Genomic DNA, 16651 nt, shown 5'->3' on the forward strand with positions numbered 1-16651 from the left:
GTATTTATGTGATTAATTTCTATTATTTGTAATATTAAAGAAATAGATTCACTCTTAGTATTACAAGATTTGTTTAATTTGTTTGATCTTTTTTAATTCTTTATATTAGAAAAGAGATGAAAGAAATATTATTGATATGAGACAAAAAAATTAGTTGAGTTATATTTTAAGATGTTTATTTATAATTTATTTATTAGTTTATTTTAAAACGATCTTTTTATTGGATTGGTTGGATTAGTAAACTAATGATTAGAGTGGTTCAATGACCGATCCGATTCTCAGAACCTTGGGCATAATGATTAACTAACCTCCAATTCCAAGTGTTGAGGCAGCGTCTTGCGCGACAACGCAGGTTGCGGCGTCGGCTGAGGCGTATTGCGGCGACGAGGATAAATGAACCAAAGATACAGCATGCATGGCATACTTTTGATTTGTCAAATTTAAACTTTTAAATTAGCCTCAATTATTAACGAAGGAAACTAATACTCAAATTCAATTTTTTAAAATCGAATTTAAAGTAGTTCCATTAATTTTGCGTTGGTTCCAATCTAACTCTACTCATCATCCGTCTAAAGGCTTTTCTTTTTCTCAAATAAATAATAAACAAAAATCATGTTTAGCAGTTACACTAAAATACAAATATTTATCATTTTACGTCCTATTTTATAATTTCGTGGGCACTCAATTTTGTCATCAACACCTGCAAAATAAAAGTCACCAAAAAAAAAAAACCTGCAAAATAAAGGGAAAAAAAAGGTTCTTAATTTCAGTAGTGCCAGCAAAATTGGACTAACAGAAAAATGGTACATATTTATATTTTAATGTAAGATGATAAATATAAATTTTTCTTTTATTTATTAAAAAAAAGCCTCCATCTATATACATGAAAAATAGGGATAGATATACATTCTTTATTCATGGGCTATTGAAAAATGGAAACATTGTAGATTAATTAATTAAATCACGGGTTATGTCCAATGTATGTGAACACTGTCGAGTGCCGTAATACGGAGGTGGCTGAAGGGGCCCAACATAAGACCATTAGACCAGGGTCTTAAAGCTAGGAAAATGGATCTTATTATTTTTTGAAATAAAGTGTGGTTTTTTATTATTAATTTTATAAGTGAGATTTAAAATAAATATAAAAAAAATAAAAAATTAGAGATTATATTTTATATTTTTAATTTTTTTAATAATTAAAAAGATTCATTTTTTTTAAAATCAACACTCTACAGGGGGAAAAGAAACATATTTTTTTTTGTTTTTATTTAAAAAGAAATTAAATTATGAGTTTTACGATAGCAAATGCATGATTAACGTTTTAGAATAATGTAAACCATGAAGGATATTTATTCAAAAAGGAAAGGAAAGGAAAATGTGTGTCCACACTCCACACTAGAGATGTGAGATTAGAGGTCCTTAGTCCTATTTTGTGAAAGAATTTTCTGTATCCAAATTTCAATTTAATAAAGTTCGTTTTATTTATTTAAGCTAATAAGCTTTAAAAAAAAAAGAAGAGCAAAATGGAGGGACCATAGGGTCCATAGGAGGTGGGCGAGAATCTTATATAAAAGGACACTCACTCTCCTACTCTCTCTGCCTTTTGTGGTTCCTCCAACACTTCTCATATATCAGTGAGAGAGAGAGAGAGAGAATATTTTGGGTGTGCAGAGATATGGCTCGAAGCTCAATAACAATGAAATGGGTGTCCATGTTCATGCTCCTTCTGCTCCCCCATTTCACCCTTACTACTAAGGCAGATGATGGTAATGTTCTCTCCTTGCTCTGCAACATGTATGTGTCTATGTTCCTGAGATCTGATCAATTATGCTGGGTTTTTTCCCTTATGTGTTTCATCAAATTGTGTGGCCTAGTAGTATGGTACGAGTACGATAATGTTTTGTTAGTGTTTACTTTCTATTTTAGAATTGGCTCTTGTAGGCAGGGGTGGGGGGTAAATTCTGGAATTTGGTTTTACTAATTTGAACTGATGGATTTTGAGGACACTAAGGATGTTATACATACCAATTATAGAAACAAGAGGGTCGTTATTGTGTTCTAACTTGGAGCACTTTTCCTTTTGTGAGACCCTTTGAGCTTGATTTGGTTGGTTAAGCTCTTCTAGTTCTAGATGAAGTGAACTAACAAGTCTCATTTCTCTGTTCTGTTCTCCACCGACTCTGCATTTTTCACTGTCTTTTTTTTTTCGGTATTAAAATTGTATAGTAACAAGTAACAACTAACAACTCAAAATAGAACAGATGTTGATTACTTTTTTAATTGTACAAAATAGTATATCTCTTTTAATTTTAAATGTGGGTGAGGGTAGCTTTCCTCCTTTCAATTTCATGTCATTTTCTATTTTCTTCTTTTTCCTCCTTTAACAGTTTCAAGGATGAAGGTAAAATTGTGCCCAAAATAGGAATGAACAAAAAGATCTGTTAGAAAACATGATGAAAATTAAAGTGGCCAAGTTGCAAGCGAATAGTTAAAAAGATAGTAATTTCCAAACTAGACTTAAATAAAAACGATTTAGTATTTTTATGTTGCTTATTTTCCGTGGCTACTTTAAAGTTTGAGTTCGGCATTTTAAAGATAATAGTTTTTGCTTTTGTTTTTGGCATTTTTTAATGAGGATATTTACATTAATTGAAAAATGTTAGTAGTTTATAGAATTGAGGCTACGAATTTAATGAACTCATAAAAGTTGGTATAATACTATAATTACGCGCTTCTTAATTTCTTAAAAACACAATAGTTGACTGTAGGCAATATTCACAGTGATTATATCTTAGTTTCAGACAGCTAAGCTAAACTTGTAAAAAAACAAGAAAGAAAAAGTAGTAGAGTGTAAATAGTAGGAGTGGAAAATCATAACTAGCCTCGAGATGCATAAAAGAAGGCATGGCAACATAAGCATATGGGACCCAATGAAAGGACTTTTTGGAATTTTTTGGTATATAAATCTTAGGGATGCGAAATGACCTTATTACTTATTAGACACATTGTTCCCGCCTTTCATCGAATGCTTTTCCCCTCTAAAGTATAAGGACCTTTTCGTAAAGCCTATAATGGCGTTATCAATATCACTCACCAAATCACCAATTATGCTAGCAGATTTTACTAATTATTGTCGTTTAGGTCACTAGCTAGTAGCTATTTCCCTTAAACAAGGCGATTATAAAAAGCACGGTAACAACAAAGAAGGTGCTTTTGTTTTTCTCCTTGAGTCAAAGTGTGCGAGAGAGAGAGTAGTGGGAGTCTTGGAGTGGGGTTAGGAGTAGGACCCCCCCATGCGCTCAACGCGGCTTCTGATTCATATTGGATTGGACCATACATAAATTTTGTTTCCTTTCAACATCAAACGCTTTTGTCGTGTTTTAGCCACTGGGAAAATATTCTAATCCACTCCCTTGCTCCTTGCCTCGGCCTCATTCATACATGTGTGAATGGCAGCAGCTTATATCTCTGGCATACTCTCTTTGCTTCTATGCAGTTCCACTAGTTGGCACGTACTCAATGAGTGAAAACATTTTGTTAAGGGTATTGGGTTAGGTAAAAATTTAAGTGCAGTCGATTTTAGGTCAAGTTGATAGTTGAGAACTGTTAGATGAAAATTTAGTTAAATCAGTCAAATCATGTAACGATTTTTAATTATCAACTTTACGTCCACTGTACCTGAGTTTTCACCATTGGGATAATGTTGAATCTTTTAGTTTCCTTAATTTATTACATTGCTGGATAATGGCATGATTATGGGAAGGGGTCCAGTCGAGAATGGTGTAGATAATTAGGTATGGTGCAATCACTGCAAAAATGTTGATTTGTTCAACATAAATAAATATTGAATGTTGATTACGATTGAATTGGGCTGGGCAGTTGGGGACTTGGGGCATGTGCTTGAGAAGGAAATGTTGCAGCCGGCCCCCAACATGCGATGCTACTTTTTTGTTGTCTTGTGTTGCTGGCATGTGAATGTGAATGTAATTAACGTACAGGACTAGTGGGAAACGGAGATTTCGAGGCATCACCATCAAATGGGTTCCCAAGCGAGGCGCTAGTGGAAAGCCCCACCGAGATCCCAAGCTGGAAATCAAATGGCACCGTTGAGCTCGTTGAATCCGGTCAAAAGCAAGGTGGCATGATCCTAATTGTGCCACAGGGAAGGCACGCCGTCAGGCTCGGCAACGACGCCGAGATCAGCCAGGAGTTCCCAGTGGAGAAGGGCTCCGTTTACTCCGTCACGTTCTGCGCCGCCCGCACGTGCGCACAGCTGGAGTCACTTAACGTGTCCGTGCCGCCGGCGTCGCAGACCATTGACCTCCAGACGCTCTACAACGTTCAGGGTTGGAACCCTTACGCCGTTTCTTTTAACGCTGACAGCGACTCCTTTAGGTTGGTTTTCAAGAACCCTGGCATGGAGGATGACCCTACTTGCGGGCCAATCATTGACAACATTGCCATCAAGAAGCTTTTCACTCCTGACAAGCCCAAAGGTATTATTTCCATTAATTAATTATTATATTAGATAATTAGATTGATTGAAATTGAAGTACTCCTCTACAGATAACGCCGTGGTCAATGGGGACATGGAAGAAGGTCCATGGATGTTTAGAAACACATCACTGGGTGTCCTACTTCCCACCAACCTAGACGAAGAAACCTCCTCGCTGCCTGGCTGGATCGTGGAATCCAACCGAGCCATCCGCTACATCGACTCGGACCACTTCGCCGTCCCCGGAGGCAAGAGAGCCATCGAGTTGCTCTCCGGGAAGGAAGGCATCATCTCCCAAATGGTTGAGACCAAACCAGACAAGGATTACAGCTTGACCTTCTCGTTGGGCCACGCCGATGACAAATGCAAGGAGCCTCTCGCCGTCATGGCTTTTGCCGGTGACCAGGCTCAAAACATCCATTACACACCAAACTCCAATTCAACATTCCAAACTGCAAATCTCAATTTCACTGCCAAGGCAGATAGGACCAGGATTGCCTTCTACAGTATTTACTACAACACCAGAAGTGACGACATGAGCTCCCTTTGTGGCCCTGTGGTCGATGACGTCAGAGTCTGGTTTGCCGCGGCCACCTCCCTCTCTAAATTGGCCCTTTCCAGGCTTAGCCTTCTCATTTTCGCCTTACTTTGCCTTCTACTCTGATGCCTTTAATTTCATTTCCAATTATCTTCTTTGCTCAATACTCTTACTAGTTACCTCTAGGTACATTCACATGTATTGTATTTGAACTGGCCTAAACTTTATCCAGTTTTTGCTATGACAAATGACAATGTCCTACTCCTGTCTTAGTACCTTTGTCACTGTTATATACACCGCATAGCTAGTGAGGAATTTGATGGTTGAATCTATAATATTCAATTTTGGAATGTGAAAGCTAAGTACAATCTAAATTTCTGTTATTTTTGTGGGATTGATCCGCTAAAGTGAGATTAAAGCAGCTTGAATTTGCTTTGCTTGATGTTGCAATCACTGTTCATGATAAGAATGCTTTGCTCTTTATGATATATATATATAGCTTGTACAGTGTTAAATGTCATTTTGTTTACTCCAACATTCTTTGTTTTTTCGGATAAGTAATTACAATGACATGTAAAGTAGACAAAGGCAGAATTTTAGAACTAATGATGGCGGGGTTAACTGTACACGGTTGGACTCGGGTCCAACAGAGATCTAATGGCCTACTTTCATGAGTTCATGTTCATGATCTGGTCATTCTATGTTACGGGACTATAATTTGCTAGGGTATGCATGATTCGCCACAATTGGTTAAATAAAAGGAAATAATTATTAAAAATAAAAAGTGAAAACTTAGGTGCAACAGTCTTGACGTGAGGTTAATAATTGTGAAATGTTATAAAATTTGACATATTTAACTAAATTATTATTTAACGAGTATCAATTATTAATTTTATAGAAAGACAATTATATATAAGTTTTTATTAAAATAAAAAATTTTCAATTAAAAAAAAGTATATGCCTATTTTGCTAAATTGATGTGTATAATATAAACATTTGAATCGGAACAATTTTACTCTTAAAATGTTCCAAATGTAAAAGATAAAATAGAAGATACATATAATTAACTTTTTAAAAATATAGATTTACCTTTATATGATATTAATATAGAACAAATCTTATACTAAGATATAATTATATATTATTATGAAAAAATATTTAAATTAGCTATTATTATTATTTAAAATATCATAAGATGTATAATCAATATATCAAGTTTTCCAAAAGTAAACATATTGACAAAGTGATAAATTAATGTTCAAATTATTTATAAATCAAGATAATAAGATAAATTAATGTTCAAATTATTTATAAATGAAGATAATAAAATTCACACAAAATAGAAATTTAAAATTTAATAATAATTAAATTTTCATTTTTTATTTAATCAATTTTCTCGTATTTAATTTTTTTCCCCATAATGAGCTTTTTGTATAATAATGTTAGCAATGTATGATGTGATATATATCATCTTTAGGCTCATGTTACTCTTACTATAATTATTATTATTTATTATTTTCATATTTTGACATATGATACGAGTAAGAACTCTAATATGCAAAAGAATTTCTCCTCTTTTTGGAATTTTCACACTTCTATCGCATTTGAGGGCACATAATACCTATATTTGAAAAATCATCCTCCCCAACACTTACACACCCATTGTCTTTAAAAACAACCTTTTTACATTTTTTATTAATCTAAACATCGAAAATTTTTCTTTTATTTTAGAAATTCTTTATTCGTCGCTCCTCCTTCACCCTCTACCATCAACTGTTTTCAATCTACATTTTTATATACAGAGATATTTATTTGTGAAGGATTTAAAATGACCACGATCCATAAAAAATCCTCATAAATAGGAAAAAAAAAAAGAAATATGAAGAAAAAATTGGATATACAAGAATGTAATGAATTAATTAAACTAGTCACCAAAAAAATGAATTAATTAAACTAACAGTAAAAATCCTGAACCATTTCATTTGTTTACTCTTTCAAAGCTGATAAAGAAAAAATAAAACATAAATGACATTGATTTTGAATTAGAGAGGAAATGTCAACAAGGGGAAACTATTAACCCAGCTAATAAAAGGGCCCTCAAGTCTGAAAATCAAATCAAATAACTCCAAAACAGAGAGAAACAGAACAACACACCAAAACAAAGGGCGGGGGAGATTTTCTTCCATTTCCTCTCTCCCCCCTCCATGGAAGGCGGCGACGATTCTCTCCCTCCCTCCGCCGCCTCGCCCCCTTGGCACGGCGATCACGCTGGGGCTTCCGATCCCGATCCTGCTTCTGGCCCGGAAGATATCGCCGAGCCTGAATTTCATGATCTCCTCACCGAAGAAGAGCAACACCATACCGACCTCAACCATGACCTTGACCATGACCATGACGATGACCACGAGCACGCCCCTGAGCCTGAAACCACCGACGTCTCCTTCGATGATCTCAAGCTCAAGATCATCAAGCAGGTAAAAATACCTCTTCCATTCCCCCTCCCTCTCAATCACTCTGATCTTCAAATTTCAACCAATTTATCTTTTTAATGTGTTCTTTATATTCGATTGTGTTCTCTCGTAGGCACAGCAACTTAGTAATGTTTTAATTCGTTCTATTGTGTTATGTGTTTAGTAACGAGCGTTAGAAATATTTATGTTTTAGCTATGACTAGGTTTTTGATGAAGACATTGTTCTATTCCTTCCTTGACTTAGCTTGGTGAATTTGGTTGTGTTGATTTTGGTTCAGGTGGAGTATTATTTCAGCGATGAGAATCTGCCCACTGATAAGTATCTCTTGGGTTTCATCAGGAGGAATAAGGAAGGGTTTGGTAAGTGGTATTAACTATTAAGTCTCTCTGTGATGTTGCTCTTTTATTAGGCATATAATATGATCTGGTCGCCAATTCTTCGTGTGTTGTGTATTTGCTGTTAGTCTGCTAGCTTTGAGATGTGAGATTATCCATTTTGAAGTTTTTCTCTGAGGTCTTAGGAGGGAACTTGTATGCTGTTGCATAGAAGCACATCCTGAGGGAGGATAAATTTTTGCTGAATGAGGATTTTATTTGTCTAGTAATAACTAACAAGCATTCTCTGAGGATATGCTTGAGACTGCCTGCATTTTATGACAACTATAATTTCTTCATAAAGAATAAGACAATGTTTCTTCTCATGCTTCTTTTTATTATTATTATTATGAAGAAGCATCATTGCTGTCTCTTAAAAAAAGCTAATGTTAGTTCATGTTGTTTATGAAGTTACACACATTTCACATTTATTTATTTATCTATCCTAACATGTGTTTCTTATTTTCACTGGTCCTGCAGTTCCTGTATCAGTAATTGCTTCCTTTAGAAAAATGAAGAGGCTCAGTCGAGATCATTCAGTTATAGCTGCGGCACTGCAGGAATCTTCAGTGCTTGTATGATAAATCCTTCCTTGTTTTGTAAACATGAACTGCATTTGCGATTATCTTCTTGCAGACCTGAGGGAATTTCATTAATGGGATTTGCAGGTTGTGAGTAGTGATGGCAAAAGGGTTAAGCGGGTCAATCCATTTCGATTCAAAGAATCTAGAGATCATAAGGTATTAGTTGAAGGGGGAAGATACCTTTTTAATGATTCTTTCTTCCTTTCTTTCTTCTTTTTTTTTTCTTTTGTTATCTGTGTCTTATTATTGGATTCTAGTTATATACTGTTTTGGTAGAGAATTTGCCAGAGGATCATTCAAAGGACAACCTTCAGCGAATATTCCGTGAAGCTGGAAAGTAAGATTTCTTCCAGCCTTGGTATTGTTTCAATATTTGTTAAGTAAGACCGTAATTTTTGTGGTTCGAATTCTCTTATGTGGACATGTCTTCTTATATACAGTATAAGGCGGATTAGCATTTATGATCCACGTTCTGCTGCAGAGTCGACAAAACATAAACAAGAAACATTTTTTAGTAGCAAGGTTTGGAATTATCTTATATTTAAATCTAGACTTAAGTATGAAGAGTTCTACCTTTTTAATTGCTCGTGCTAGAACTTCCATTTTGAATATTTCAGTTGTCTTAGAAATGAAATATTGTGCTGCTAGTACTACTTCTATAGTCTCATAACGGTGCCCTGTAAAATTGCTTGCTTATGTCTAACTCTTGGGTGTTAACTAACATTACTTTTTGCCTTTTCTGTTCATTGGTTTTTTTCTCACTTACTTTGACATCCATTTTACTTTGATGTAGTTACATGCTCTTGTGGAGTACGACACTATTGAGTCGGCTGAGAAAGCTGTGAGTATCATTTTATATAATTTTATATGCATAGTTTCATAGGCATTTATCGCCTGGCCAATTGATGTACTCTTCCCTGATCCTCGTTCCTGGGTTAGGTGGCTTTGTTAAATGATGAACAGGATTGGAGAAATGGCATGCGTGTTAAACTTCTCAAGAAAATGGTTAGTTCCACATTCGTTCTTCATGAGACAAATTATCAGAAAAAGTTAACGATGATGATGATGATGATTTTATGATATAGGGGAAGTATGGACACAAAAAACAAGCTTGGAAGGTAGCTAATTCTGAGAAGAATAGCTCTAGCCATGTGTCTGAACAAACAGATGAGGAAAATCATAGTTCAAATGAGCTTCATGAAGATACACATGATGAAGAGGTTTGTTTTACATTGTTTTCTTAACCCTTTGAAGCATCCTGTAATTTATCTATTATAAATGAATCATCAATTGTTAATCATATAAATGCAACTATTAATAGATATTTTTAAAAGGATATATTCCAGATTTCTGTTTCAATTTGAATAAGTTTTCATTCACCTGCGTTGCTTTTCTTTCATTACAGGATGGCGACCACTTGGCAAAGGATAATAAAGGTGGGCATAGGCCTAGAAGTCATGGAAGATCAAGAAAACAAAAATATCGTGCTGCAAATGGAATAGGTATCTCTTTTATTAACAGTTCTGCTTGTGTTCTATCATTTTTAAGTTGAATCTCTTCCCTTGTTGATAATTGTATTTGTTCCAGGCCATGGAAGCACTTCATCTACTCATGTCATGGAAGCACCGAAACCGCCTCCTGGACCAAAAATGCCCGATGGAACACGAGGCTTTGCAATGGGACGAGGGCGACCTCCTGTCCCAGCTCCCAATTAGCAAAGATTTGGAGCTAGACAAGAAGGACTTGTATTTAAGCAGTGTTTTGCCCGTCGGTTGTAGTGATATCCTAGTTTTTTTAACTTGGGGTTATGAGTGTGTTTGCTGGAGTCAACATTCAAGGTTTTTGTTGGGGTGTTCAATTTTATGGGTCAGCTTGTGAAAGCTAGTAGTGTTGGTGGAGCATATTACCTAATTTAATGTTTTATTAGGCTGGAGAGGATAAACCGTACTTCTATTATGGTAATCCTCACCTTACGAGGAATCTGTGTAACAAAACAATCCCCCGAAAAATCTGTTAATGGGGAGGTGAAAGCTATCGTTTTGATATTGATTTGAAATTTACTATAATGATCACTAGTATCGTTACTTAAAACAACGGGGTTGGCTTGAAATATTATTTCACAGAACTTGTAAAATTTTTAAGGTAAACCGGATCTGGAAATCTATGGAGAATCCATGGGTCTAAACTCCCGCAGTCTACTCATGTTTCGATCTTATATTCCATCCTGACACTTCTCCCTTGAGTTAGATTTTAGGTGGATTAGGTTCATAATCATTCGTTAGGGTGTGTTATGTGGCTAACGAACAAGTTCTGCGAAATGAGGGATAGCTAGATTGCTAGCTACTTTATTTAATAATAATAATAATAATTTATCGAGTGTGAATAAAGTGGGATATTTTGCGCTACGTTGGAGAATTATTTTAGGATCTTATTTCTCATGAGAAAGTAACAGTATTACGAAAAGATGAAAAAGACATTAGGTAAGAAACAGTCGGAAAGCCAAGAAGAGCAAGTAAAGATGAAAATTTTGAGATGTTGAGATGCCAAAGGTGTTTCGAGGTGAGGTGAGGTAAGTGTGTGACAGTAGGAGAGTTACGTTGCACAATGACAGTAGTAACAAACTAACAAACAAGAAAGAAAGTGGCATGGTTGTGTAGCGCCATTCTGACAATTTCCCATCCCCCATCCTAATTGCCTCCCGAATTTATTAATAGAATATTGCATTGCACACATCTCCCTGGATTCTCGAATATACCCATGGCCTTGTTCTGTTTCTCCTCATATTCACAACTAACAAACTCAGATCTACATTTCTCTCACGTTCCATATCCATGGCTTCACATCCACGCCTCCCCTTCCCCAATCACCTCCCTCTCCCTCTCCCTCGATCCTCATCCTCCCTGGTCCTTTCTCCACCTTCATCCTTCGATTATCCCGCTCTCAAGGTACTTTACTGATCTCATCTCCTAATTAATCTCAACGTTCATAGATGCATAAGTGATTCGATTCGTTCTGCTGCAGCTACGTCCATTGGCTATCCAACAGCATAGCTCCTCTTCTCGACGTCATTTTATTCATACCAGTACCAGAGCCGTTGATGATGTACGTTTCTTCCTCTTGCTTCTCATGTATTCAGATTTATTTGGTTGGGATTGGATTAAGATACATACATACATACATACATACAGGATTCTTTTGACATGCCGTCTCCGGAGGAATGGACCTATCTTGATGATTATGAGAATTTCCCTCCTCCTGCTGCTGCCGAATCATACGTCATGTCCTCCAGTGATGGCGAAGACAGCGATCGTGACGCGTTTCTCACTCCGGTCAATGATCTTGAATTACCTGCTGTTTCTTCCTCCTCGGCTTCCTCCAATCATAAAGACTCTATAACCGTCGCTGCTCATCGTTTTGCAACTCTTAGCAGTGAACGCAAGAAGCATAGGCAAGTATGTACAACTTGTATCATTGTTGTTTTTTGAACAATCACTTTAAATTCACGAGGAAGGCAAGGGAATCTCACTAATGCTAGTATCTAGTTTTGGTAATAATCCTTCAAATAATTTGATCATTGATAGCCCAAACTATTAATGGTTCTGTATGACCATGTTGTTTCTAGAGATTTGGTGTATTCTTCATCATTCTTACGTTGCAGCTTTTGCCTTTATGATTCATAGCCTTTGCTCTGGATATTACTTACCTCATCTCCTTTACCAATTGCCTTTCAATTTACAGGATCAAACGTGGCATGATCATCACTGTGGGTCTTATAATAGTCTTGTTGGTGCTGCTCTTGTATGTAGATTGGTGTGCGTGGAGAATTGTTAGATTGCCCTTGTCTCCTTTTTATTTGACCCGACCTTTCCTCCTATCAGCCATTTTGGTCTCTTTTGCTGGCTATGTTTGTGTCCCTATTTTTCGTGGTTTTAGAGCTATCAATGTTATCAAGCGCCAAGGTCCCATTAGACATCGCTTGAGAAAAAGGACACCTACATTGGGTGGTTTGTTTTTTGTACCTATTGGTATAATTGTAGCTCTACTCCTTGTCGGTTCCTCATCTGCTGAAGTGTCTGGGGCAGCTGGTATGACAGTTGCATTTGCAGCGGTTGGTCTGCTTAATGATATATTAAGCCTCACCAAGAATCACAGGAGAGGTTTGCCTGCACTGGCAGAACTTATTTTGGAGGTAACCATCATTTAAAAAAAAAATCATTATTTTATTTTCTTTTTTCATTTCTATTGTGCATTGTGACTAATTGTTCTCTGACAAAACACCATCATTAGTCTTTGCTATCTAGTATCTAACCACTTACTAATCAAAAGCCTCAATTTAGTTCTAGAAACAAAATCCGTGTCTTGATGCCCACGTAGATAAGCAGACACTAACTGTGAGGAACTAAAGTAGGGTGGCCTTGAGTTTTATTAATTTACAAGTTCTACAATTATTTGTTTTTATTAAATTTGCATTTTCATGCCTTACAGATAGCTGTTGGAACGTGGTTTTCATTTTGGCTGGACATCACTAGTATATCTTCCCCTTATGGCATGTATACCTTCTTGTTACTAATCTGATCAACATTTTTCTGATGGTAACTCACATGTCTGTTCTCATAAAAAAGCACTTTTACAACCAGTTGCAAACATGGATTTCCCCTTCAGTTCCTGGGTTAAACCTTTAATTAAATGCACTTGACATGTTTAATATTTGTTGTCAGACATGCTTGGTGTGTTCAGATGGAATAGTTAAAGGATGGAAAGTAACTATAGAGAGCAATTAAAATTCTCTACGACAAAATCATATCTATGTGATTTCAACTACTTTTCATCTTTTTTTTTTAATTGTATCTTCTCAATAAAATTGCTATGATTGCACTCATGAAAAATAAAATATTGAAGCATTGTAAAAACATTTTTTTTAATGGTCGATCATACTAACTATAGAATGCAGATGATGATGCTGCCCATAAGCAAGGTTTTTTTCGTTCATTTATTTTAGTATATTTGGTCGTTTGATCTTGTAACAAATCACTCAAGTTGCCTCCTTCCCCTGATTTCTTTACATATATGCAGGAAGATGTTGGTACCACTTCCACCAGGCCTCATGTACTTGGGACGATATTACCATCTCTTGACTTCATTTTCTTTTGTTTCTGTCGGACATGGCATTAAGTTGGCAGATGCTCTTGATGGACTAGCTGGTGGTACTGCTGCATTGGCTTTTACTGGAATGTCAATAGCCGTGCTTCCAATATGTTCTGGTTAGTGGCATGTCTTTTAAGTCACTTATAAACCAATTATCTCTAGGGCAGACATCTCTTCTTTTTCAACAAAGATGCTCCACATCTTGATATGGATTTAAATATATTAGGGTATTCTTCACATTCTAGTATAACAGTTTTCTTTGAGAATGAGCAATGACACCTTGCCTCCTCTTATTTAACTGGGATACTGACAATGGTCATTTTCAGTACTACGTAGAAGGAAATTTTGCTTCTGTTGTTTGCTATGTTATTGATCTGTTAACATCGTGAACCAGACCTCGCTATATTTGGAGCTTCAATGGCTGGGTCTTGCGTCGGATTTCTCCTGCACAACAGATACAAAGCATCTGTTTTTATGGGTAATACAGGATCTTTGGCACTTGGTGGCGCATTGGCTGCAATGGCTGCATGTAGCGGAATGTTCTTCCCACTTTTCATTTCATCTGGAATTCTCGTTCTTGAGGCATCATCAGTTATCATTCAGGTCTTTACCACGCTTATAATGTGACTAATTTTATATGGGGTTAAGATCTTTTTGATATGAATGCCTAATCCATTTTATAAAATTCATTCATCCTTATTGTTGGCCGCAATTTTCATGTGCGGAAAGTTCTTATTTTAATGTTATTGCATTCTGTTTTCTTATTTTTCAGATATTGCACTTGAATGTAACTAAGGGGTTACAGGAAGCAGGGTGGCGCTTTCTTAGAATGCCGCCCTTTCATTATCACCTTCAGTTACGTGGTTTCAGAGAACCAAACATCGTATTAGGTGCATATCTGATATCATCTGTGTTGGCTTTGCTTGGTGGCTATGTCGGTTTAATTTCAGCATAAACATCATCAGTTACCTTTATCAGATGATACATGTCTCTGTTTCTTGCAAGCTTAGCTTTGATTTCCACATTAGTGGTTCAACCATTGAATTCAACCTATCTTCAATATCTCCCCATTGGAGCATGATTAATATTTTGGTTAAATTGACAAACATATTAGTAGCAGAACGTTCCCTGCCAACCCTTTAATGTTTTCCTTAACCCATCGTCACGCCCAATACACAATTTCAACGGATTCCAAATGATAACATATCTCGAGAGGAATCCATTTTTGTTAAAATTTTTGTCAATTGATTTTAGAATATTTGTCTCTCTTTTTTAACTTCTATTATTATTCAATAGATTCATGATGAACGAAAATTGTTTATAGCTGAATAATGCTACTAAGTATAATTTCAATCAGCAGTGAAAGGGATGATAGAGTTTTGCTCATGAAAGATAAAAATATGGTTAATCAGGAAGAATGTTGAGACTTATTAAGGGATCGAACCTACTAGTATGTGCCTTTTTTGAGATGGTTGCGTGTCAAAGGTTTCAAATTCATTAGGATTACCCCAAAGTCAAAGCTCGACCTTAAGATCATGATTCATGACATTATATTTCGTTCAAAATAAATCAAGTTGGGTTGGTCTAGTGGTTAGCTCACTAGTCCGCTTAAACAAGTATCGGGGGTGGGAAACCAAATAAATAACCCAGTTAATTTTGTTATCTAAAAATGAATAAAATCAATGTATTTCAAACGATATCCAATCTTCATGGTCAAAATACTTCGAAGGAAGCATCGTCTGAAATGTTCACATATAAAAAGGGTTTTGAAAAATAAATATATAAAAAGGGTTTTGAAAAATAAATATTAGAAGGGGGAAAAAAAGTTGGTTGCCTCAATTTTCAACCAGGAATGTTGCCAACTACTCACATTTTCTTCTCTGACTATAAAGGAAGGAAGAAACAATGACAAAAAGGTTATGCAAGAATTAGGATTAGGATTAATGGTGTTGATATAGTCAGAGAAGATGGAAATCATAAGTTAGAGAGAATGACATAAAATCCTTTTATAAAAGTGGGTTTTATTTTAAAATTGAAATCTAACCACTTGTCCACTTATATAAATCTAATAATTGTTATTATATCTTCTCATTTTTCATTAGATATCATATATATATAATATTTTATTTTAATCATAAAGACTAATTTAAAAATGTGTTTATATTTACTATTCTAAAAGACTGTATTAATATTTTTTTAAAAACTAATATGTCTAAAATATAAATTTTTAAAATTCATTTATCACTTTACTCTAATATTAATAATAATATTGTCAAGACTTTTTCTATTTTAACGAGACTTTTTTTAAATGGAAGGTGACACTTAGGGTTGGTAATGGATATGGTAGAGTAGGATTTAAACTCTATTTTAATTTTACTAGTGGGTTAAAAAAAATTTTAAAATTCTACCTTACTTTATCCGTGGGTTGAAAATTTTTCAACCCTAACCCTACTCGCACCCTAAAATTTTAAACCCTATCATACTCGATTCTACCCACAGAAAAATAAAAAAATTTCAAGCAAATATAAAATAAATAATATGATCATTAATTAATTTAATGATTATTTTAAATTTTTATAAAAAAATTGTAGGTTTAATACTCATTTTTTTCACTACATACATAACTGTTACCTATATATTATATAATATATTAAGAATGCGATTAGGATATGATAGAGTATATTCTAAATCCGTATCTTATCTTATCTGTAAGTAAACTCACACCACACTTTATCCTATTTACAATAGATAAAATAGACAACTCTACCCGAATAGATTGATTTGAGTTAAATACCTGAGAGTAAAATATAGATTACCATCCTAGTAGCACTCCTATTTTGTCAAGAAAATAAGTCTCATCTTCTTTTATATAATTGTATTCATCGATAGCGAGTCGTATTTACATTAATTAATTTTTATATAATATAATAAATAAAAAATAATAAATACCATAGTTAAAATTTTCGTATGGTGTATAATTAAATTGAAGGGACCAAATTCCATTCTCCACAACAAAGAGAGATCAAAATTGAAAATTCAAATC

General features: G+C 35.1%; 3 protein-coding genes across 3 annotated transcripts; all 3 read left to right on the forward strand.

Moving 5' to 3' along the window:
• Nucleotides 1–1586: 1586 nt before the first annotated feature.
• LOC107468153 (protein DUF642 L-GALACTONO-1,4-LACTONE-RESPONSIVE GENE 2) lies at nt 1587–5420 on the forward strand. The gene is made up of 3 exons (XM_016087399.3): nt 1587–1766; nt 3999–4496; nt 4567–5420. The coding sequence occupies exons 1-3, from the start codon at nt 1676–1678 to the stop codon at nt 5157–5159; spliced, it is 1182 nt and encodes a 393-aa protein (XP_015942885.1). The 5' UTR covers nt 1587–1675; the 3' UTR covers nt 5160–5420.
• Nucleotides 5421–7143: 1723 nt separating this feature from the next.
• LOC107468154 (la-related protein 6A) lies at nt 7144–10529 on the forward strand. Its single transcript, XM_016087400.3, has 11 exons — nt 7144–7507; nt 7783–7864; nt 8360–8454; nt 8548–8619; nt 8721–8800; nt 8904–8985; nt 9257–9304; nt 9403–9468; nt 9549–9683; nt 9869–9965; nt 10051–10529. Exons 1-11 carry the CDS (start codon nt 7238–7240, stop codon nt 10176–10178), a joined length of 1155 nt encoding a protein of 384 aa, XP_015942886.1. The 5' UTR covers nt 7144–7237; the 3' UTR covers nt 10179–10529.
• Nucleotides 10530–11060: 531 nt separating this feature from the next.
• On the forward strand, nt 11061–14716 carry LOC107468173 (phospho-N-acetylmuramoyl-pentapeptide-transferase homolog). Its single transcript, XM_016087422.3, has 8 exons — nt 11061–11408; nt 11485–11565; nt 11652–11911; nt 12202–12652; nt 12949–13013; nt 13537–13724; nt 14003–14211; nt 14381–14716. Exons 1-8 carry the CDS (start codon nt 11295–11297, stop codon nt 14561–14563), a joined length of 1551 nt encoding a protein of 516 aa, XP_015942908.1. The 5' UTR covers nt 11061–11294; the 3' UTR covers nt 14564–14716.
• The last annotated feature ends 1935 nt before the right edge of the window (nt 14717–16651 follow it).

This window comes from Arachis duranensis, chromosome 10 (assembly GCF_000817695.3).
Source record: "Arachis duranensis cultivar V14167 chromosome 10, aradu.V14167.gnm2.J7QH, whole genome shotgun sequence".
Lineage (NCBI taxonomy): Eukaryota > Viridiplantae > Streptophyta > Magnoliopsida > Fabales > Fabaceae > Arachis > Arachis duranensis.

What these genes read in the sequence shown, in the direction of transcription:
- LOC107468153 (XM_016087399.3), top strand. Translation starts at nt 1,676, where the DNA reads ATGGCTCGAAGCTCAATAACAATGAAATGGGTGTCCATGTTCATGCTC. An exon ending in TACTACTAAGGCAGATGATG is followed by an intron (nt 1,767 to 3,998) that starts GTAATGTTCTCT and finishes ATTAACGTACAG; the next exon opens with GACTAGTGGGAAACGGAGAT. An exon ending in CACTCCTGACAAGCCCAAAG is followed by an intron (nt 4,497 to 4,566) that starts GTATTATTTCCA and finishes ACTCCTCTACAG; the next exon opens with ATAACGCCGTGGTCAATGGG.
- LOC107468154 (XM_016087400.3), top strand. Translation starts at nt 7,238, where the DNA reads ATGGAAGGCGGCGACGATTCTCTCCCTCCCTCCGCCGCCTCGCCCCCT. An exon ending in AAACATTTTTTAGTAGCAAG is followed by an intron (nt 8,986 to 9,256) that starts GTTTGGAATTAT and finishes ACTTTGATGTAG; the next exon opens with TTACATGCTCTTGTGGAGTA. An exon ending in TTAAACTTCTCAAGAAAATG is followed by an intron (nt 9,469 to 9,548) that starts GTTAGTTCCACA and finishes TTTATGATATAG; the next exon opens with GGGAAGTATGGACACAAAAA.
- LOC107468173 (XM_016087422.3), top strand. Translation starts at nt 11,295, where the DNA reads ATGGCTTCACATCCACGCCTCCCCTTCCCCAATCACCTCCCTCTCCCT. An exon ending in AGTGAACGCAAGAAGCATAG is followed by an intron (nt 11,912 to 12,201) that starts GCAAGTATGTAC and finishes TTCAATTTACAG; the next exon opens with GATCAAACGTGGCATGATCA. An exon ending in TGGCAGAACTTATTTTGGAG is followed by an intron (nt 12,653 to 12,948) that starts GTAACCATCATT and finishes CATGCCTTACAG; the next exon opens with ATAGCTGTTGGAACGTGGTT.